The sequence below is a fragment of the Anabas testudineus genome, chromosome 22, assembly GCF_900324465.2.
Source record: "Anabas testudineus chromosome 22, fAnaTes1.2, whole genome shotgun sequence".
In the NCBI taxonomy this organism is placed as follows: Eukaryota; Metazoa; Chordata; class Actinopteri; order Anabantiformes; family Anabantidae; genus Anabas; species Anabas testudineus.
The window spans coordinates 12,722,335-12,746,828 of NC_046630.1; the positions used below are offsets into that span (position 1 = coordinate 12,722,335).

Consider the following 24,494-nt stretch of genomic DNA (forward strand, 5'->3'; position numbering starts at 1 on the left):
GCAACAACAATAATCTGGAGGAGATGTTTTCACTTTCACTTTCAAATCTCTGGCTTCCCACTGCAGCAGCTGTGATTCAGACACAGTCAGTAAAAAACAAAATCAACTCAGTGATTCACACCAGTTCCCAAGACCTGTCTTTTGGAAATAACCTTATCTCTTAGAGCAAGTGATTAATAAACGAAAGTGCACATGGTGCTATGGTTAAGGCTTCTCATATGTTAGGAGCTTAAAAAAAGAAATTCGAAGAAGTTTAAACTCTCTGTGCAGAAAAATACCAGAAAACCTTTAATTGTAGAATTTTCCACAGGAGGTCTCTTAAAACGCTTTTGGGAAAACCCTTCTTCTGTAATCATACAAATCCGGTGTGTGTGTGAAGAGAGGAGAGGAGAGTTAGAAGAGAAAGTGTGAGAAAATATGAAGGGATTCAGGCAGGGTATGTGTTGGGTTACTCTTTGACCCATCTGCTCTCGAGCCTTAGGGCAGGAAACCCCCAAACTGTCGTGTTACACCTGACAAACATCAGTGAAGCTACAGTGCAGACTGCGGCCGTTAAAGCTCATTTCAGTTGTTTTTCTACTCTGATCTGATCTTTGTGCGTTGATGGTTCATGTGTGTATGTCACATGTATCGAGTGCAGCGTGCGACTGCTGATTTAACTGAAATGGTTAACCCAAAAAAATCACATCATTAATTTGAATCCTAATCATTCACCTTCTCCTTTGTGAATTCTGCAACATCAAAAAATAAAAATATTAGTACACAGATATAAAGGAAATCAAAATCGGTTTTATTAACACATACAATAATTAAAATTTCTATACATGTAATCACAGAGAAAACAAACTGTACCACAGAATCATAAAAGAAGAACAGGGAACATGAGTTTTAAAAAACAAAACAAGATGTTGCCACGTGTCAAATTGAACAAACGAAACTTGACTAACGTGACAAATTCATGCACTTCACCATAGCATGTAAGTGCACCACAACTTGAGATAACCATGAATACAACCATCAACAAAAAGATGCAGATGTAGATACAGTATTAGAGAATGGTCTGTCTTTGGTTCACTGAAATTAGATTAGAGCGTTGAGCTGTTAAACACAACAGGTTCAATTCTGTTCAACACTGAATAATAGGTCTGGTATGACAGAATAATAAGGTTACATAACTGCCACATTAATGTTTTCTTCCTGTGTAATTTTAATAGCAGATGAGTAACAGGACGTCTGATCTGTGAGGGCAGTCCACTGATTAATGTGTAAAAAAAATGTGTTAACTCAGCTAACATACAATCTTCATGCCTCTTATTATTTTATCACACTAATTAGAATGGGAAAAAACAGATGATGCTATTTAATTGAATTTAATGACATCTGAGGGACTGTCTTAATATTGTGGATGTCTTTTTATGCATTAAGTAAACAGTATGAGCTTTACATGATTCAGTGCTTTGCAGCTGATTCAGTCTTTGCTTGTTATGTGTAAAACCTCCTGAAACATGGAGAGGACACGGCCAAAGTGGGAGCCTTCCCAGAACACCTTGCCACATCTGGTGCAGACATAGAAGAGCGATATCCTCGGCAGGAGGGTAGGAGGAACAGTGTGGAGCTGTATGGGCGCCCCCCCGGGAAAGGTCAGGGTGTCAGGATCCAAGCCTGAAAGGGGGGCCCAGCGACACTGGAGGGCATACCTGGGGAGTTCAGTGCTCATGCTGGAGGTCAGGATGTCACCAAGTTTCTCTTCATCCTGGGGATGAGGTGTGTGTAGTGTGGGGTCAGTGTTTTCCTGGTCCTGCAGGAATCCTACAGGCAAAGCACCATGAAAGTCAACACTACTTCAACAGAAACGTTCAGACAAGTTACCAGCAAGAGGAAAGACACATTTGTAGATCCTCCATATATTGTGACATTCTAGGCAAACTGACCTTTCTGTTTAAGCATCCTGATCATGTCCTCCCTGGGCACGGCCACATACTGATCACTGTTACATGCCTAGACAAACATGAAAATAGACATCAGCTGCAGAGATAAAACAAATGTTTTTGGAGCCTTCACTCATTTCTCTTGAGAAGAAACCCCTATTTTTTAGTTGGTCTTCAAGGGATTTTCCCCATAACGTAGTCATTTAGTTGTAGCTATTATTGAGACAGCTGCAGTATTTAAATGCAGTGTTATGGCCTCTGTATTCTCCTGTGCGAAAACCAGGACTAAGCCAAGGCTGCAGAGCTTGATAACTTGTGTTGACCCATTGACACTGATGGCAAACCAACATTTTTCCCAGGTAGTTGCTTAGGTGTGAAAGGGTCTAAGTGTTACAGATCAGATCAGTGTGTGAGAGCAGACACAGCGTTTACACTTTAGGAACATTCACATGTCCATGCTGTCCTGTCGTTCTCCATGGTAAATGTCTCTCCGGTAGGACATTAGTGACCTCTTGTTTGCCGGCCCCCAACATGCACACACACTCGTCTGTAAGCCATCCTGACAGCATGTTAGTGCTAAAAGCCTTGTCAACACACCTGAGCTCCACCCAGCAAACAGCATTCCACTTAGAGATGTGCTGTAAATCAAACTAAGATCCTTGACTTGCTCACAGAACATTAGTTTGTCTATCTTTACCCAGAAAAGGTTTTAATGATGCCTGCAAATCTGAAAATTACACCCATCCTACACAAAAGCACTATATGTCCTCTCCCCTGTGTGCACATGTAGAGCTGTGTTTGCCTCTGTGATAACTGAGGTAAGCACAAGAGAAAGCAGCTAGACAGTGGAGGTGTGGGAATAGCAGAGGTGTCATCTCCTGTCTCAACTCTGTGAGAAAGAAGCCCATCTTTCACTCAGTACATTCTGTCTCCTCTTTGTATTCTGCATTAAACACACACACACACACACACACACACACACACACACACACACACACACACACACACACACACACACACACACACACACCCAAACATGCAACACAACAGAACATGTGTCCACAAAAATTCACCACAAGACACATAACACTTTACAATTCACACAACTTCACTACAGTGCACATAAACCGCATGCATACAAATGCTCACAGCACATACACATGGCTCACACATACAAGCGTGGCGGCAGCCAGGAAAACAGACCCAGCTATTTGCTCAGCTCAAAGTTTCCCAGAGTTGAGCAAGCCAGAACCTGCTCTGAACTCTCAAGGCTGAGCCATGGACAGGCAGGCACACACGCACACTGTCTCATACACACGCAAGGCAGATCAAAATAATTCTAACTCTAATTAATACAATTAGCCACAAGTTAAAATGCAAAATCCAGCAGAGATCAACCAATCCGGACAAATGAATCATTTGGAAGGTATAATGACACGCATTTAGAAATTATGTGACATATTTCACAGTGAAATAACACGCATCATAAGGATATTCATATATTTACAGACAGAGCAGATTTGAGCTTCTCACGCAAATATATATGACAAAATGAGCTTGGTCAAGTTGGTGAGGACTTATATTTGAATAAATACAGATGGTAGCCCTGTGCCTTCATCTAAGAGTGGAAACTGGGCAGGACCAGATGATTCTGGTGACATTTTTTTTTTTCTGTTTCTGACTTTGTGCAGGCCGTGAAGACTTGATTTTTCCACAGCAACACTTTTAGGCACGCAGTTATAACAGAGAGCACTAGAAGTGCAAAGGTATAGAGGTGCCTTCACTGCAGTTCCTGCATGTGAAGCGAGACAGAAAGCAGTAGACTGACAGTACTGTCAAACCAAATCAAATTTGGCTTGTATGCACAAGTGCATGGTGCGGCTTCAGACTGTGCAGGCTGGACAGCAGGAATCTTAGTTTTTATACAACTGATGCCTGCAATCTGCCCACACGGACATATTACTGTGTTTTAAACGTGCCCTTTGGGTGCATGTCTGCTCGCATAACGTTCTCCCCAAAGCACTAAATGTACTAATCAAATTGCAGTGAGGATACAGGTTTTCTCACCAGGTTTCTCGCAACTTAAGGCAGTAAAATCAGCAACACCTTAACTGTCAAGTAGGTTTTCACTCACAAAATTGTTTAGTTGAGCAACCTTAAAATCAAAAGCCCACAAAAAATTCAATCAGCAAATAGAATTACTTTCATTCTGATTTATGTCCTTAAAGAATTAGCTAGTTGCTACACTGCTGCATTATTTAACTATGTTTGCCCTTTGTTCTTTCTATGCTTTTCAGGGAACCTCCTGCATTCTCACACTCCGTGTGGCCGTGCCAGAGAAAGAATGCTCCTTGCCGTGACAACAAAGGCTATCTAAAGTGTGATACTGTGTTTCAAAGGATGGGAGGTGGTGGAAAAAAGAAGAGGGAAAGGGGGATAGTGGAGAGGAGGTAGGAAAGAGAGGGAGGGGGGGTGGGTCGGAGATTTTTCCCTAAAATGCTCAAACACACACTGCACTGGCTCTGGAAGCAGCTCCCATGGGAAAATCTTCGACCAATCTCAAAAGGCGGTGCTTTTAGGGGCGATGTAGGTCACATGGTTCGAGCAACCAATTGGGCACTGGTGATTTGATTCAAATTGTGGTAAGGCAGGTAAGAGGACAGCATGGGAACTGGAAAGAGAAGCAGCAGTAGAACAAGAACTGCACCATCATTCCCCTTTGAAAATGTTCTTTTCACCGTCTGTGAATTTCAAGTACAGGTTAAAAATACTTAATTCCACTGTTCAAGCTTCCTGCGGTCTTACACATATATACAGTATAAATGCTTTTTTATCCTAGAAACTACAGTATCCATTCCAAGGAAAGAAAATAAAACATACAACACCAGAGATGCGTTGTTTTAACTCACTGTCCCATGTCGAGGACGTTCTGCCATAGCTGTTTCCCTGTCATTCTGCTGAGCAGATGTAACAATTTTTGTTGTCACTGTGCAATGATGTACTGTAGATCCACTGTTAGTGGGATTGCATGCGAAAATGGAAAAGTCAGCCTTATAGTGCCATAGAAATGATGAGTAAGGAGAAGCTAAGGGACCAAAAGCATTTTCCCACACAGCTCCAAGGTCATGCTAACTAGATGCGAGATGGATGCAAACTGCATAAAAAGGCTGACAGAAGGAAGAAAGACATGGAAAAGTGGAAACATCTTAGTTCTTTCAGCACTCCTGCATCAAAAAAGCTGACACAATTGGAGTGCTAATCATTAAAATCATGTTGTTATCTTCTCTGGAAACCTGGTGTCAGTCTGCAGTGTCATACCCATAACTAAAAAGGTGACAGGGAAAATCAACAGTCTTGAATGAATCATCAGTTTTCTTAACTGATAAAAAAGTAAAACAGTGTCTGTTTAATGATAATGATAATTTTTTAGCATACTCACTAAAAATTATTTTGCTGATGATTTAAGACTGACTCCATGTAATAAACTAAACCTAGGGTTGTAGGCTGTACATGTGTAGCAAACTAGTTTATGGTCAATGACAGCATAATAAAAATCTATAATATTGAACTAAATAAAAATTATTTGTCATATCTGAAGGCACAAATCAAGTCAATATATTATGGTAACAACTTTACCAACAATTTTAAATTAGAATAAAGCAAAGTAAAAGTGTCTTTTAAAACACATTCTTCATCTTCATCATTCTACACTAGAGTAGGGGTCAGTTTTGTGTTGCAGCAGGAACAGGAATTACTGCCGTGACCTACTAAATGTACTTTCCCACAGTATCCTGAGGGTAACTGGCCAGTGTCTCAGCCCAACAGAGTGAGGTAATTACTAGCTCTGTTAATTAACCACTGCCACCTGACAGCAACCTGAACTTGGACCACAGCAGAGCCTGTCTGGGCTTGACATCATGCACACCTTCCTCTGACTCACCTCACTCGCACACATGTACAAACATTTGTGCTCGCACATACCACACAGGCTTGCAAAAGATGTTCAAAACACACATGCACCTCTCGCACTCGCACACCCAGCCCTGACTCATATTGCACCCACTCATTTCACCTGCATGAAACACAAATTATAAAAGCCATATTATTTCCATCCTGATTTTCCCATGGGTCCAAATCAAGTTGCAGTTGACAGCATCAGCTTCCTAGTAAGTTTATTTTGTGCTTGTAGTACAGCATGCTGTGCACTAAAGCAACATGGATGGTATTATGCGTACAGACAATCTTACAAAATCTCTGAACATAATTTTAAATAAGCCAAGACACATGTGCTTCTTTTATTTAGTTAAATATGTTACTATTATGAAGAGAGTACTGTATCTTTGAGGTGTTTGCTAAACTGTTTCATGTTGGTAATATGACATATTGTAACCTTTATGCCAACATTCAAGTGTTAGCTACAAAAGACTGCAGAATTAACTATCCAAAAGCCTGTTGCAAAAGTTGCATAGACAATAGCACTGAGTGGACCATGAACTAAATGGCTGCCCACTTCTCTGCAGCTGTCATTTAAAGCTAGAAGCCTCTGGTAGGACTGATCAGACAATTTGTTTAGAGGGAGGAATATCAATGCATCAAGAAAAAATAATGTAATTGTTAAAATAATAATGATGTACAGGGAGTTCATATTAAAAATAAAATACATATATATTAGTGTTGCAAACTATAAAATCATTGTGTTTTGGTTAAACAATCAACATCTTTCAACTTGACTAATTATATGTGTTAAGTGCATTACCTGGTATTTGTGACAATTTAAACAGTTTCGATTGTACTATAATTTCAGTGAGTCATGAATGTGTTATTGTGGATAAACCTCCTGCCTCTGTACACATGCACAGATCCAAAAAAGTGTCTGAATCAATGATTTGCCAATGAACAGGAGTAAACATGGCATCTAGTGTCTGCATAAATCTATTGTTTTGAAGTATTTCTGGTTTCAAATGAATCACCATCATGACTTGTTGCTCCCTTTCAGAATGTGTACAGAAACTCATCTAATTCATGCATTAATTTCTTCTCCCTCATCCTCTGGAGCTTCTTGTTTCTTTCTCTTGTTAACTTTGTTTTACCCTTCTGACCATTTTTGCAGCCATTCTCTCACCCTCCACTTGGCCTCAGCATTACTGCCTTTTCTTCCCTCCCTCCTTTGCTCCTTTAGTCCCTCTTTATTGGTCCCCACTAAAAGGGGTAATGAAGAAGATAATAGTCCAGAGTCTTACAGATAACAGTCTAGTCATCACACAAATAACACTAATGCTTTCCTTTAGCTTGGCACAGTCAGTTCATTGTGTTTTTTACCCACTCAACCTTCAACCTCAACCTCTATCTCTCCCTCTCTCCGGCTGAACCTACGTCTTCTCTCTCTTGTTGTACGTCTTGCTTGAAGCTCCATCCACCCCCTTCTAGTATTCCCTTCAGTCTCCCTCTCTTTTTCTCTCTGGTTGTCTCTCACCTCTAACCCCTTTCTTTTTCTCTTTATCCAAGTGCCCCCCCCTCGTCTTCAGATGCCAGATAACTGGGGCCGGTTTAATCCAAACAGCTCAGGAAAACAACGTGTTGAAAAGGTCCGTTGAGCAATGGGTTTTGAAGAGGGATAAAAACAGCTCATCTTAAAAACATAAAAAGCTGGATTAAGCCACCAACCGGCCTCTATTGATATGTTGCTTTTTTCATTATGGGTTAAAATTAAAACAACCAGACTCAACAGTCTGCCAGTTAGAGGGGAAATGTGCCACATTCAACACCACTGTGTTTTCCAACTGTGGTATTAGTTAATGCACATGTCTGTGTTGGGGTATCCCAACTAAAAGCTGTTCTGTGCTTCGCAAGTTTACATGTAAACATGATGGATAAGAACACAAAACGCTGGGTTATTAAGAGCATAACAGCCAAACCAAGGTGGTCCAATAATTAATTAGCTGACTGATGGTATATAAATTTACAGTTAATACCAACAAATGCACAGTAGTTCTTTTATATATATAATATTAGTTTTCCTTGTTTGTCTTTTAGGAAGTCTTTACCTTTATCATTAAAATAAATGGTTTTACACAGTTTTACCATTTTGTAAATTAAATTGTGAGTCAAATAATTGAGGAAGAAAAAGGCGGATCCTTATGCTTAAAAATACCTACAAACATGCCACATACTTTAGATGTGTAGATTCTCATTAATATATTGTAATAGTACAGTGACCAAAAGGTTAAACAGCTGTTTAAATTTCACTCCACATTCACACATGTACTAACGCAGTTAGTACAAATCCCGCCTCATAATACAATACAATATAATATCTATAGCCTTGCTTTGACCCTTGCTCAATAAACAGCAACACAGTGAACAACCAAAGATAATGCTAGTAGAAAATGTTGGATAGGAGTTGATTATGCATTATATGTGTTGTTGTGCTAAATATTTTTCATGAAAATAATGTTTCATCATTAACATGAACAGTACGCAAAAAATGTGTTTGCTTTTTTCAGAAAAAAACAAAAGATGTTGCAACTTTAGGAACAGTAGCAGCACTTAAACACACTGATCTTATCTTGAAAAATAATTTTGCTTGCCTGTAGAATTATAAATGAAACAAAACAGCAGCCTGGATTATTGTCACACAACCCACTTAAATGTGTCAAAACTCCTACTTGACTGCATGTGAAGTTTGTCTATGCGACGTTTAGACATGCTTACACACTAAAGCTGCCGTCTAAAGCTGTCATTTTTCCCAAGCCTTCACTGCACCCATTCAACTCGATGTTGTAACGACATCTACAGCTTTCCTCAACATGCGCTAACAATTCTCAAACTGTCACTACACCCACACGCTCCAACTGAAATTCCACCCACCCGACCTGAATCCATCAACCTGAACTACATCTGTGCACACACAAACACAGACAGAAAGCCCCGTCATGGGAGAGCCACCCGCAGATTCCTTTGCTCAACATTTATCATTGCTGGTGCATATTTCACCCTCCAGCCTCCCTCCACACGCCTTCTCTCACTTTTCCTTTTTTCTCATGTCTTCCTGATGTAGAGGCACGAAGGCACGCAGAGAATGTTATTGAAATGCACACTGATTCATCCAGGACTGTAAATATTGACAGTGGTGGCTGCTGATGCCGCTTCTCTGGTTTGTGCTCTCCTGAAGCTCTGCGGTAGAACAGAGAGGAAGCAACTCTACAGGTGAGGTGGCCGCATAGGGGTGGTATACCAGCAAATCATTTTACATGCCAGCCTGTGTGTCTGGAAGCTTGAAAGTCGAATGCTTGTGTAACCAGATGTGGGAGTTCCTTAGCAACAAACACATGGCAATGGACTGCGCACTGTCACAACAGGATTTAAGAAAAGACCACAAAGTGAGACGATGGAGAAGAATTAAGAGACTTTCTGTGGCAAAGACTGACACATTGTTTAAACAAGTTTGATTCCCTTGTGATTTATCGGTCAATGTCTCAACACTGGACCAAGTTAGTCAATCCTCACTCCTATCCTGCACTAAGTTCTGTGTACTTGGAAGTAAATGAGTACTTTTATAAGTCTTGGTTAGTCTCCAAGTTTTCTTTGTCAACCTGATCTGCTGCATTGTTCTGTGACATCTCTTTAACACACTTACTTTACTGCTTTCTAGTCTCATGATTTCTCTGGCAGTAGTGGTAATATTTGAAACTCGCAGATAATATGCAGACCAGATCCAATTCATATGGGATGGTACAGTTTTACATTTTGTCCAGTGTTTACATGACATACAAACAGCCATTTGTTAAAGTGTCCCTGGACAAGACACTGAGTCTTTAAAAGCTTACTTTAACTTTATCTGTTTTAATTAATGTTTTGTATAGCTTGGAGTTCTGTGAATGTTAAATTCTGAAACGTAACTAAAGCTTTAACAGTTATACAGTTACATACGACATGTAATGGAGTAAAAGTATTATTTATTATTTAAGTACATTTAAATGAAATGTAGTGAAGTCTATGAATGAAGTAGCAGAAAATGTAAATACTCCAGTAAAGAAGAAATGCTGTATAATTGTACTTAACTGATGTATTTTCCACCACTGCCTGGGCATTTATAGCATCATCTTACATGTAATAATTGTGGCCATGAGGGTCTGTGTGAAATGAGTTTGGTCATCTTCCCATGTACTGTACATGAGGGTCTAGCAGACAATCACTGTAGAAATCACACAGTGTATTTTTACACTGTCTATGTCCATTTTTGGATATGTACCAGCCTTAGGACTAAATGCCACCTCCTGCTTCTATTTACACTATACTGTTCTCAAAGGTCAAGACTGAACTTCCATGCTGAAATCAATGAAGACATGATTAATACCATTAAGACTGCGCTTTATTATTCTATTCTATTCTATTCTATTCTATTCTATTCTATTATTATTCTTTATTTTAAATATGCAATTCTCTCTACCATGGATCATTATGTGTTCAACATCTTTATTTGTGGCACTGCTCATAGTAGCCAACACACACAATGTGAAAAAATACAGTTGTCCATGTAGTTTCTGCTTGTCGGTCTCATTAAAATCTTTTGCTGTTACTTTGTGACGACAACACAACTACGCAGCAAAAAATATTAGTCTTTCATGACTATCATTTGTAACAACTGAACCAGTTTCAGGATTTTTTTTTAAAATTATTTTGCTAAAGTATTTAAGCCCAGATCAGCACTTGATAAACTTCCACAGAGTCATTACATCAGCTAAGCAGTAAAGGAGATCATTAAGAATACAAACGTCTGTCTCCACCCAACAAGCTGGTGCTGATCTCAGAACAAAGGAGAGCAAGCAGGAATCAGATGTGATTTTACTGGAACCACAAATGACCAACGGGTCCATGAGACAATGGAGAGAGATGCTGTGCAAGATAGTAACGCAATCGTCAGGGAAGCAAACCGTTATCAAACTCAGGACACTTGTGGAGTCAGACACACATTTATGTCTCTCTGAGAGTCATTACATATATTATCAGGACACAACTCACAGTGGATGGGCTATGAGAGGGTGAGATAAAGGCAAATAAAAGAGGGAAAGGTCTTAGGGTTAAGTGGCAATAATGGTGCCGGATAAGAGTGTGTGCGTGTGTGTGTGTGAGTTCAAACTCATTTCAAAGCGTCTCTGGGAGCCTTGTTCATGTCAACAGGCGACACGGGAGAGGAACACAGCATTAGAAAAGCAGAGAGGTAGAGGGGGAGGTAAAAAAGGGAGGGTATGGGTTAAAAGGAAGCAGTACATGATGGTGAACAAAGACTGGAGGGAAAGAGAGAACTGAGGTGGAGGAGGGTAAGGGAGAGTTAAGGAGAAGTGGGTCGGAGGTGAGAGGTTGGGGTATTCGGGCAGTGGAGGGGAGGGCACTTGTGGTGAAGGGATTCACCTCTAGTGTGAATTCAACAAGGTGAACCCAGAGGAAGGGACGATGGAGAGAGTTCCTGTGTCATACACCCTCTTTAATTCCATTCTTCCTTCCGTCCCTCCCTCCCCTCCTCTGTCCCCTTCCCTCCCTCCGCTGCAGCTCCCTCACTGCGACCAGCCCCAGCAAATTCCCTAGGGCCAGGGGCAGTCCCCTTTCAGTCTCTAGTGACACAGTAATTAGAAGTGTGGGAACTGAATCCGTCCCTCTTTCTGAGCCCCGCACTCCCACCCATACCCCTCCCTCCCTCGCTCACTTGCCCCCCTTCCAGACCAGCTCCCGGCTCCTAACCTTCTCCTCCACTTCCTTTGCCACCTCTCTTTTTGCACCCCACCTTAGTTTTTGATGCCAGGAAATAGCATCTACCCACAGAAATTTCACATGCGGTAGGACACATCTAAGATAACGCTGACCCTATAATAAAATCATATAAGTATCTGCATGCCTAAATACCTTCAAATACAATTTTAAGGATAATGAACATATCACATCACCTACTGACAGACCGAATTAAAATTAATCTATCTAACGAAAGACCATATTGGCTAAATCCGCATGGGCCACCTGTGATGCTCATGGGAGCTTCACATCACACGCACTCACACACATACACACACTCGACCCCATACCCTTCATTCACCCCCCCCCGGCACACACCCACCCACCCCTGCCTCGTTCACAGCCACAGAGTCCCCCTATCTTTTCCAACAGAGCAAAGCTGTCTCTCTCGCTCTCTGTCAAGCCCACCACCACCACCCCAACCCCCATTCGCTATCTCCGCGGTGATAACCATGGGAACAGCAGCACTGTGGGAACAGGCCACCAGTTGACCAAAATAGACAGCAGGAAAATGGAGGGAAAGAAAGAAAGAAAGGGCTCCCTGCATCCAAGGAGGCCTGTATGTGTGTGTAGGAGGTCCATGGGATCATCTAGACAGACAGGTACTCAGCCACTCCAGTCACCTCTGCTATCCACCGGTAACATAAGGGGGACGCTGGGGGGCTTGAGTTGCTACACTAATTCATTAATAGATGCAGCTTTGGTTTGAGTTGGTGGGACATGCTGGAAGCTTTCCTTCTCACATAAATGCATATGTTTAACTGTCTTAGAGTTTCTAGATTGCAGTGCCCCACGCAAAAAGGCCCCGCCCGTGACCACAAACACCCACACCCATATAGCAGACTAATACTACATTATCACACACCCAGTCGCACCCGCAACCACACACCTCTCATGTGCAAAAACGACCATTTAGACTGAAAGTTTACATAACTTCAGGAATGAGATGACTGGAATGGTTGGCATTCAAAAACAATACAAGGCTCAAGTGCTGAGGCACTGAAATTTCTTCACTGTAATATGTCATAATATATTGACTTTCTTGTCTTCATGGCTGCTCTCCATATTGTGTTTTGCGCTGGTTGAATCTTTACCTTATTATATTATATTATATTATATTATATTATATTTTTTACCCTTATTTAAAAAACAGCAAATTACTTATTTTATCTTTAACCCGATCCTTGTTGATGGGTCTTCATGTACAGAAAATTCATGTCTTGTTCATTCATGTCATTTCCTCCAATGACAACATCACAACTGCTTATACTTATTGTTTGGCACATTTGTATTGGTCCATAACCAATGATGGTGGTTTCCAGGGAATACACTCAAGAATCTATGTATGCAAACACACAGACTTAGTTAAATGATAGGATGGGATTCCTATGAGAAACATTATACACTGGTTTTCTTTTGCCAGAAAGAGGTGGAGGAAAGGCAAAAGACGCAAGTTGTGCATCATCATCATCATCATCATTTTTTTTTTTTACCTACTTGTGTTAAATTTTCCATTCCATTTATATCCAGCATCTCTCTCAGTAGCAGGATTTTAACAGGAAACAGGATTTTACTCACTTACTATTCTATCTCTTCTTATCTTTCCCTCACAGCATTACAGTAGTAATACAGCATCTCTCCATCAATCATCTATTTCTTTTTATTCTTTTTCTCTTTATTCTGTTGATACTGATCCTTTACATCTATCTCCGATGCATTTTGGCAATGGCATTTTTTCCCTCTCCTTATGTTATATTGTTTGTCTTATATTGCCTCTCTGTTCTCTGTCCTTGCTTCTTTCTCTCCTGATTTCTATCAATCCATCTATCCTCTCTATCCATTTACACTGCTCTCTTTGCTCTTTTAGGCCTTTCCCAGCACAAGCAGCCTGACCTCTTCAGCCTTCTACCTCTTTGCTCCCTGGGGGAAAAGAGGGGGGGTGTCTTCCCACCCCACAAGGACTTTCACTTTAATCTGACTGTGTGAGTGAGTAACTGGGGAGAAAGGCAGGACAGAACAGAGAAAATGTGTGTGCGTTTGTGTGGGTGCCCGACCAAGCCTGGGGCTCCCAAAGCAAACACACTTCTAACTTCTTGATAGCATCACATCATGCAAACTACAGGCTTTGGGAAGAACCGCTGCATCACATTCCCAAGATCTACACATGCATGTGCAAGTTGCAAACAGAAATGCAAGTCAAACATGCAAAGATCTGATGAATGTTTAGAAATGTAAAAATCAATGCTTAAAACAAAATCACAATAATATTCACAGTTTTGCACGAGAGACAACTAAAAAACAAACATAAGAAATACATCACTGGATCAACTTCTTCAACTTCCAAACACAACACACACAAAGTTGAGTGGTTGAGTTATGAAACCACAAACTGTGTGGGGGGTTACCATCTATTATCTCTGTCTCCATGAGGTTTAAATTTAATTGTTGACACAACTCATTCTCGGAAACACACACACACAAATTTGCACATACATGGGTGTAAAAAGAAAGAAAGAAAAAAAAAAAAACACACGTGTAGATTTCTTGTCATATAAACATTCAGGGATTTTTAGTGCTACACATTATAATTTCACCAAAGGAGTTGGAGTGGAGTTGTCTACCTTTTTTATAACTCCAACTGAATTACATCAGAGATGTTTTTCATCTTAACAGTGCTGACACTCTATAAACAGGAGACAGGAAGACACATACAACCACAAAGTTTCAATACCCCTACTCTTATGTGACTTTAAGCACAGACAACAGACCACACACATTCATCACGCAGAGAGACCGCAATCATGAGCTGAAAGGTAGCTAAAATTATGTAGTTAGTAACCTAACATTAGCACAACATAGCAGGGGAGGATAACATGATTTGCTTTCTAGAACTCCTTCATGTCAGAGACGAGGCTGCTGTAAGCGCATGTCATCATAGTATGAAATGCTGTTTTTACTGGTGTCCTTAACATGTGAAATGTCACCATGTATTGTATATAGTCATAAACCTCAGAGACTGTAATTGTCTGCAGCCCTGAGTTGGGCATTGTGAAGTAGTTTGGTCATGTCTTTCAGCTAGACAAAAAATTTAAACTTCACAATAAATTGTGCAGAATGACAACTAGGGTAATAAGCAGTTTTAATCAGTAAACAGAAAACTGGTTCCATGTCAGCTTGTTAAGTTGTTTGTCGCCAAAAAATCTGATGTAACCCTCATATTCCCGGCCTCAAACCTACAATCATGTTATTTTATCTCCTGGGAGTCACAGCAATCAAATCACAGTATGGAAAAAAACACTCTAGATAGAAGGTAATAAAATTGGGCTTCTGCCAAAAGAGCTCATTTGCAATATCACATGTGAAAAAGAATGTCTGCCTGAAAAACATAGGGGGTTACCTGATCTACTGAAGTGGGACCATGTGCCAGAGAGTTGCTGATAATAACCCTACAACCTTTCAGCTATTTCTCACTGCCAGATATTAGCATTGCTGACAGAAGTTCTTTATCATCCTAGTTGTGTGCAGTGGAGGCAAAATAAGCTTGGATGGTTTGCTATGTTGAACTGCATGTTGAGTGTGGGAGAATGATCTATGATTCTCTAAGCTGCAAAGACCGAAGATCACATTTCACTATCGCAAGGGAAACCATTATACCATGACCACAGACACAAAGACAGTCATACCAGCAGTATCTGGGAGAGGGAAACACAGTTGTTAGGGTTAGTGCTCAAACATTTTTGTAAAGTTACCTATTGAGTTTCCATTTTACAAATAAGAGGATTATTTTTGTGTAACTCAAAGTACAACTGTATTTGTATGGACACAGCCTCTGAAGGGAGATCAAATTGAATATAATTCTTTATAAATATTTTCAAAGTTCTAGTCAGTAAAAATGTTGACCTACTTTTGCAACTGGTTTCGTCTAGTTAAGGCCTTAGCATGCCCAGATTATGTTTTATCCTGTCGAACACACCTATATACATGCACAAGTCACCTTCTAGTTATACAACACAGTGACCAATAATGCATTTTAATGCTTTGTGTGTGGTACTGCTGTCATTAGCTGACCCAAGCTTTGTTATTATAGAGCAAAGAATTCTGCCTCCCTTAGGAGACTATTTAGAAGCAGAGGGCAATCACTCACAGCAGCACAGTCTGGCTGTGTAGCTACTGTGTTCTGCAAAACATGAGAAACTTCCTCTTTCTGTGTGTATGTTAGAGAGGAAGGCATCAGTAAGTGGTTCCCTCTCCCCTGAGCGTCAGGGGAAAGTAGACCCTCTCGAGTGCCTCTCGGCTTCCCCACCTCCCCCATGAGCCAATAACGCAGTCAGTCAGACAGAGACACACACACACATTCATGCTCACACACACACAAAGTGAGGTTTCTCCTCTGGAGGGGAACATAAACAGGGCTGTCTGTCTGCAAGCAGAGAGCTAGTTCTCATGACATCACCACCCAGCAGGAATGCTCTGCCCCGTCAAAACCCCTCCACTGGCCAGCAACTTGCGCACACACATACACAATAACACATGTTGAATGATTTATGCACGTCTACATTTTCGCAGGGAAATGTACTACATACACAACAACATACACCCAAATGGCATTCTGAGCTATTTTCTCGCCCTGGCATTTTATTACTTTGCAAGTGTTTTTCCATTTCTCACTCTTCAGAGATACCTTCACCTTCTCCTGCATCTCTTTTAATATCTTTATCACACTTCTGCTCATTATCCCTATAATTGTCCATTCTCACATATCAACATTGCCTGTGCACTCCATAGAGCTGAACCACACACAGATCTCAGAAACTGAGAAACCTGTAAGTCGCTTTGCATAAAAGCGTCTGCCAAATGGCTAAATATAAATGTAAACTGATAGTTAGCATGAGAAACAAATGAGAGAAAGACCCGAGTATAACCACCTGAATATAGAAAACAAAACGGTATCATCTGTGAGAAACTTGGCTTTGTGTTGGTGTGTGTGTGTGTGGGTGTGGGAGACATGGGAAATTACGCACTAGTTCATTGTATTGGTGTTTGGAGGAAAAGCCCTATTGAAGCTCTCCCTCCTTCCTTCTCACCTCTCTTCCTCCCTCTCTGTCTCCTCCCTTTTCCACCTCTCCATCACTTCCTGCCTCATCTCTCTCTTTCTAGTCCTCTTTCCTCATCTCCCCCTGCTATTTTCTCCTTGTTACTCCACCTTCTTGCTTCCCACTCTGCATCACAAGTTTTCTTGCTATTTCTCTCCCTTTGCTTTTTCCTCCTCCGGTTTCTCTCAGGCTTTTGGGGAAAGCAGGGGCAGGAAGCAGCTTGGCTCTCAGACAATGGAACACATCAAAAAGCAGCACCAGCCTCACCAACTTCACACACACGCACACATACACATTTTTGTATGGCAGTCATTGTGAGGACACTCATTGACATAATGCATTCCCTAGCCCCGTACTGTCGTGAAGGCCATTTTAATCTACCCCGTTTCAATTTTCTTTATTTATCACGCGTGCTGCCTTACCCTAAGCCTAACCATCACAACTAACTGCCTCACCCTAAACTTAACCCTAAACCTAACCCTAAAACCTAGTATTAACCACAAAATGTTAACCCTAATCTTTAAATGGCCTTCTTGTAAAAATGTCCTCACTCCAAAGGTTAAAAATTCACGCTGGTCCTCATAATTATAGCCACACAGACACACAGACACACACACACACACAGACACACACACACACACACACACACACACACACACACACACACACACACACACACACACACACACACACACAGAGCAAGACAAACAGGACATTCCAGCTGCCGGCTGCACCGGATTCCTCGCCTTGGCTAATCTGAAACGGAGAGGGAGACTGGGAGTGGAGTGGAGAAGGGAGGCTGGGTGAGAACAGTGGGTGAGAGAGAGCAGGGGTGATGGAGAGTAAGAAGGGCAAGCAAAGGGTGAGAAAGAGAAACAGATACAGAGAGCGAGCAAGAAAGTAATGGTGGGGAGTAAAAGAGGGGAAACTGGAGAGCAGGGATTATAGAAGATAAAGCTCTGCTGAAAAGGGATTTGTAGGAGTTTTTAAACAATAATGTGTTACTCTAACTCGCATATTCACAGACAACTGGGCCCTTGAGAAAAAGGGCATATATTCATTGTGGTATGTATGCAAAAAAATAACATAAGAACATAATATGATGCTCAGTACCAGCAAAGGGAACGCATATGGAAAGAGGGAGGCAGTTAAATCGTATCTTTTTGTTTCCCATTTATGCTGCATGGAAGCAAGGTATTATTTTCATACCATACCTCATTTACTGCTTTTTGAAGTTGTGTTTGAGTGAACAGATGTGTATTGTACAAAATTACAGGCTAAGAAAAGGGTAAGAAGGGGGAGAATCAGTGGAAAGACAAGCACGAGGGATTAAATAAAGTACAGGATAAGGTGATGAGAGAAGAAATGCAAGGAAAAGTGGAAACATGAGGAGAGAAAGAGAAACACCACTTTCAATAAATATTGAAAACTTTCCAACCTCAGTGAGATTTCTTTATAACTTTTCAAAGGTTTGCTCTATGTGGTTGGTGACCAAACTGGAAAAGACACTGTTCAGATAAACACGGCTAGACACCACCTGTACCACATAATCAACTATATTCAAATACAAAATAAGCCACAAATAAGTGAAAAATGAACTAATAAACATGTTCTTCAGCCACACGAGTGCCAAGAGAAACCTCAGCAAGATTTATCTGAATGTTTGTGTGTGAATTGATAGTTACACACACAGAGATACTTATCAAGCGTGCACCCGTACATACAGGTGTCATTGCATTGCTATGCTATCCTGGGGCCAACTTCACTGTGGGAAAAACGAGCAGGCATGATTTCTTAAAGACCAGAAGCTTGTTGAGTGATGGCTCATCTCCGTCCTTATCTATCCCTGTGTGACTGTGTATCTGCTATTGTGTCTGGTAAGACAGCCATGAGAATCAACTTCAAAACGGAGTCAGGGACACTAAAGACATATTTCACAGGTTACAGGCTGCAGACTTTTCTGTGGAATCTTTACACATCCCCCTCGTTCTCATCAACTAAACCACAGTTGGGATATAAAAGAAGACCAAGTACGTGTAACACCTACTACTGCAGTTCAAATGTGAATTTTCTACACCGGAAAATTTACATTCTGCAATTGTTTGGCTGCACAGGGACTGTACACCATCCTAACTCAAATCTTTTTCTAATAGATAAAACAGAAATACAAAAAAATATTACCGGGGGCGAACAGTGTTTTCTTGTTAAATTCTGGGTGTTAATTCAGCTAATTATTCTCATGACATGCTTTTACAATGATCTAATGCGATACATGTTTGTTGTTAAAGTTAAACTGATCAAGCTGCATGCAAAAACTAATTTGTTGGCAATGTGACACAGTGTGTTCTACTGCAAAACACAGAAGTGTTTCATTCAGTGAGTCAGTGAACTAAAATTTCTTTCCTGTAAAGAAGTAATTTCCACAGTAAAGCCTTCTCTGTGAGCAGCTCAATTAAAGCCTAATATTTGTGGTCATGTCTTGGCTCACTCATTCATAAACTCTCACACTGGAGTGTCAGAACTATCACGATGGACCTTCCCGATCTGGTTCCCTAATGCACAGACCAAATGACGGAGAGCAAATCGCCCCAGAGACTAAGTACAGACTGCCCATCAGTCGTCATAACTGCACGGTCTGCAAGTGTGTAAACCAGAAAGAGTGAACTATGTTATGTATGAGGAACACCTTCTCCAAGTGTGTGTGTTCACTTTTAGCACCTTCTCAAATTGTATGTGTGTCTGTGCGCAAGTAACAAGAGACCTGGAGCCCTCGCCACACACAGTGGGAAATATTTGGGATGGTTTCCCTCGGAATGTCTTGGCGTGCCTATGGAATGCCCCCTCCCCATCGTCTCCTCCTCCCCTCTCTCGATGTCGCTCCCCTCTCATCTCTAAGGAGGGGAGGGAGAGTGGGAAACTGGCAGCACACACAGATTTGACTACTGCTTCGCCTCCATGAAGAACGATATACGCACAGAGGTGACAAACTCACTTAAAGAACACCCACAATTCCTGCAGAAAATGTGTGATTGGGTTTTAGAGTCATGTCTGACACAGAGCATATTTTTAGTTTGTGTTCCTGTACATCTAAAAATGATTGGTGAATATAATTAAACCAAACATGACTATAAAAAGTATCTTCTGTTACGCACATCCTGACGCTGACTAACCATTTTTTTTTATTTTTCCATTCAATATACACACAGATATACACACGCAGCCAGTGAAGGGTAACTTTAAACGTGTCTCAACTTCTCACATTCCTCTCGTTTCTTAGCCAGCGGCTCTCTTAGTAGATCAAAGCATAGACAACAAGTCTATCGCCATGCCCTCCTCCTCCCCTCGTCTTCTTCCTTCAGTACCACCTTTTTAATACTCTCTCTCTTCCTCCCATCCTTCCTTAAACACTACTCTTTCTTGTACACAATTTGTTTTCTCACATCTCACACAATCTTTGTAATATTACATCAGTTATTCAGTTATTTTTATGTCTCCCTATGTGAATCACTTCTGCTGTTCCCCTTTTCAGTCTTTTTTTACCTTGCTGCCATCACTCCTGTTCTCACTTCTCTCCCTCCTTCCCTCCCCTTTTCCTCTCCCTAAACTTCTCGTCTCTCCCACCCCTCCCTCTCACGGTGTGGCAGTTCCTGTTGCTCTTGTTTTCACTTCCCCAGTAGTCTGGTGCGTGGGAACCAGCATTTCTGCTGCAACAGTGTCTATGACTGAGTTTGAGTGTGTGAATCTGTGACTGAGTGAGTGCTGTGTGAGCATGTGTGTAAAGGTGCTGAAGTGACTGCGTGCGTGTGTCAAAACGTGTTTGCCAGTTTTGGGTTGGCCAAGTGTGTATGTGTATCACTGTCTAGGTGTGAGATTGTGTGTTGGTTTCATGTCTCTCTCTCTCAGGAAATCTGTGCTATCTCAAAATGTCTATAAAAGGCCAGTATGGGACATCTGACGGAACTGAGCAACTAAACAGAAGTGTGTTTGTCAGTGTGTGTTTGTGTATAAAAAAAAGTATAGATGCAGTAGATATTAGTAGAAGGGATGCCATGTAGTTACTCATAGTAACTCATGTGGAAACACACTGGACGAATCAGCAACTCCACCCTCCTGCAGGTCTATCGCACAAATCCACCCAGGAAATTTAAAGACGGTTCAACACAGACACATATCAACATATTGACGCAATAAAATCTAACTTTACTAGTATATTTTGAGGCATTTAAATCTAAAAAATATGTAAAGGTATAAATATGTTGTGTTTATTTTAGAAATTGTGTTTGTGAAGACAAAATAAATGTGTTCCTATTTTAAGTAAACTATATTTATTTCACAGATAAATATTTTCATTCTTCCATCTTATTTAAACAGCAATGTTTTTAACAGTCAAACTAGTTCATCGTTTCTATCCTTTAAACACAAAAATGGCATAAACCTGACTGCAAAATCAGGGACAGGTTCATCAGAATATGCAACTGACAAACTCCACAAAGAAAAGCACCCGGCCAACCCATGGGTTCAAACCTGGCTTCTTCTTGTTGTGAGGCAACAGTGCCAACCACTACACCAAGTGTTTTCTTTAATAATTTTAATCAATCAAGTTTTTCCAACTATGCTTCCTCAGAGCTGTAATGATGATGACTTGCAGATAAATCCATCAAACACCATATAGAAAATTTCAAACTAATAACGCCACATCGAGTTTTTTTCAGACAAGGACACACATACACACGAAGCCCTTCTACATCTCCCCTACCCTCTTGAAGTCTTCATGGTGTAGACACACATTCCTGTGCTTCTAAAATCTGTGTGGCCTATTGATACACAGAGACAAACATTAACCCTTTCCCTGCATAGTCTTCACACACACACGTATACAAGCCTGAGCCTAATCTCTTTTCTATCTGTTTTTTTTTTTTCCCCACTCGCGACATTCATCAGTGGTGTAGTGCAGCAGGGAGAAACATAGAGAGACAAAAGGAGAGAAACTAACCCATCCATTGCTAATCAGAGAGCTTTACAATCAGATAACAAAGGGGTTAACTTCGCCTGGGTGGGCCATGCAGCAGGCCCCAGGGGGAAACTCTCTCACTCACCCGCTCACTCACACGTACACACCTCTAAAAACAAATCAGACCAACCTTAATTTGACACCAACTACTTTGACCAGTTGAGTAAATGAATTATTTAGTCAAGCTTTAGTCAATTAAATTAACTGCACATCATATTTTATAACCTCATTTCTTAAAATAAGGTGCTCATTTTGTAGGTCTTAAACTTTAGAATTTATATTTTAAGATAATAATGTTGATATAGAAGACAATAATGTTAGATTTCAGAAGACTATAAAAGTTTCATTGAAAAGGCAAAGGCAGTAACAGATTGAGGTTGTAAAAAAACACATCCTAGGAGAAATGTTATCTCAGGTGTTCTGTCCCAGTCTATGATTTTAGAGGCTACATTTGGTCTTTCATTGGCTACAATATATGAAAGAGGACTGCCCCTTGAAGCAACTTCAGCAGCAACCAATAAACGGGGGAGGTAAATGGATTACCATTTGGTCACTGGTGGTTTCAGATCTTTTTGGTACGTCATCATATCATCAGGGCAGGATGTAGCATCAAGGTGGTCCAGGTTTTGAGAGATAAATGCACTTAGTGGTGTGTCTTGACACATTTGGGCCCCCCTACTAGCAGGCCAGAACACCCAAGTAAAAAAAAAAAAAAAAAAAAAAAAAACTGTCCTCCCAATCACCATCTCTGCCGCCACACACAAACACAAACACAGCCGTCATAGCTCATGCAGTTTTCCCTAAACAGCCACCCATGGAGATATCTACTTGTCAAGTACCGTAAATCCAATAGTTATTGATAGCAACTGTCTAACAAACAGCTTTGTCAGGCTACATAAACATGACCAAATAGGAAATTGAACAATGAAGTGGTTAAATTACCCTTATGTGTGGTGACACATTTGTTAGGTAATGACTCACATTTTATTCCACTCCCCTTTTTGAATTATTTTCTCATTCATCCGTCTATTCCTCTATATTATAACCCTCATGCAGTGGATAACCTGCTAAAATCACCTGAAACAGGTAAAAAAAAACAGACATATTAAATTGTGGGTAGGGGTAAAACGGCCAGGTGGAAAGGCAACATCTACACTTTCTTTTATGAATAAAGACTTACTAAATCCAGACAGATGAAAGAAAGATGGATGGATGAAAGGCAAAGCAAAAATAACACAGCTTCTTTAACCAGTGCAATTTTATCACATCCAATTATCAGTCTAATTGAGATTATATCATCCTCTATATCCTATCTACAGTCTACAACCTGGATAAGTTTTAAATTGAGTGACTACAAAAACAACCACAACAGTGAAATGACCTAGTTTTGATATTGTGCTGGACAAGCATCGGTATAAGAAGAAAAAATTCCAATGTTGGCTGTTGGCAGATGCCAGAACACATAATGCATCACAGCTTGCTGTGTAGCCGCAGACTGGTCAGTGCGCCCATGTTGACCCCTGTCAACCACAACATTAAAACCACCATCATAATACTGTTGTGCTGTTTGTGTTTGAACAGATTAGGTTCAGTGTGGATTTTATTTAGAGGAAAGTGCAGGTAATGGGTCAGGTCCTGTACAGCGCTTTGCAAGTTTGCAAAACTGGAGTCCTTCGGGACTCTGACCCAGACATCCTTCTTCCCAGCCACTGCAGCCCCTGGGGGGCCCCCCAGGCATTCCCAGGCCAGATGGGAAATGTAATTTCTCTAGCATGTCCTGGGTCTGCTCCAGGGTCTCCTCCCAGTTGGATATGGCCAGAATAGCTCCACACAGAGGTACCCAGGAAGAAATCTAAGTAGATACCCAAACAGCATCAACTGGCTACCTTCAAATATCCAAACTTTTCATCATGTCATTAAAGGCGAGCCCGCTTTTGGTGCTTTCATCTATAGTCTCACTCTTTCTGTCTCCAAAATAATCTGGTACAACACACCCATTCTTGCCAACGCAATGCCAAGCTGCCTACCAATTCATCTCTCAATCATATTCATCTTTTAACAAGATGTTAACACAGAATCCTCAAACCTTTCACAAACAACACAATGTACTTTTTCTCAGAAAAGTACAATGGAGTTTTAAGGAATTCTTCCTCATTTTCCTTAGTCATATATTTATTAATTCCGCTTTTATTCAGTATTACACAATACTTGAAAGCCACAAGAAGCTTTGTTCTTATAATTCAGGAACTTAACCAGTTCAGCAGTATTTTAAAACCACAGAAATATTGCATGGGTATTCACACTGCTTGTACTTCTCACTGATTTGGAAACTCAAGCTTTTTCCTTTTTCTGTGAACTTTCTTCTGTATAATAGTCACAAATACTTACATTCATCAAAAAATAGTGGTAGTCAGTGGTATTATTGTGTAATTGTATTTATGTTTCATTTTAGTCAGAACACACAGAACTTCCCTACCTGACAGCGGCTGAATATATCACTGGGAGTGGGCTGGACGTTGAAGTGTCTGAGCACTCGAACAGCCTGGTCTCTGGCCTTTTCTGAACAGTCTAGGGACAAACAGCGGCCCTCACCCACCTGGGACCGCAACTATAAATATGGGAAGATGGAGCAAACACACAGTTAGTAAATGAGAAACACACACACACACGAGTATG

At 40.8% G+C, this 24,494-nt stretch overlaps 1 protein-coding gene across 6 annotated transcripts in view; it reads right to left on the bottom strand.

Moving 5' to 3' along the window:
* Positions 1-769: 769 nt before the first annotated feature.
* The window catches only part of exd3 (exonuclease 3'-5' domain containing 3), a 36,340-nt gene continuing 12,615 nt past the window's right edge, over positions 770-24,494 (bottom strand). For 5 of the 6 annotated variants that reach the window (XM_026339747.1, XM_026339749.1, XM_026339745.1 and 2 more), the window contains 3 exons: positions 24,295-24,426; positions 1,932-1,998; positions 770-1,809 (listed from right to left, as the gene is read on the bottom strand). In XM_026339747.1, coding sequence (XP_026195532.1) covers positions 1,469-1,809; positions 1,932-1,998; positions 24,295-24,426 — 540 coding nt within the window. In that variant the 3' untranslated portion in view covers positions 770-1,468. Of the gene's footprint in view, positions 1,810-1,931; positions 1,999-23,313; positions 23,671-24,294; positions 24,427-24,494 lie in introns of those variants that run through there. The other variant, XM_026339748.1, reaches the window with a different exon arrangement.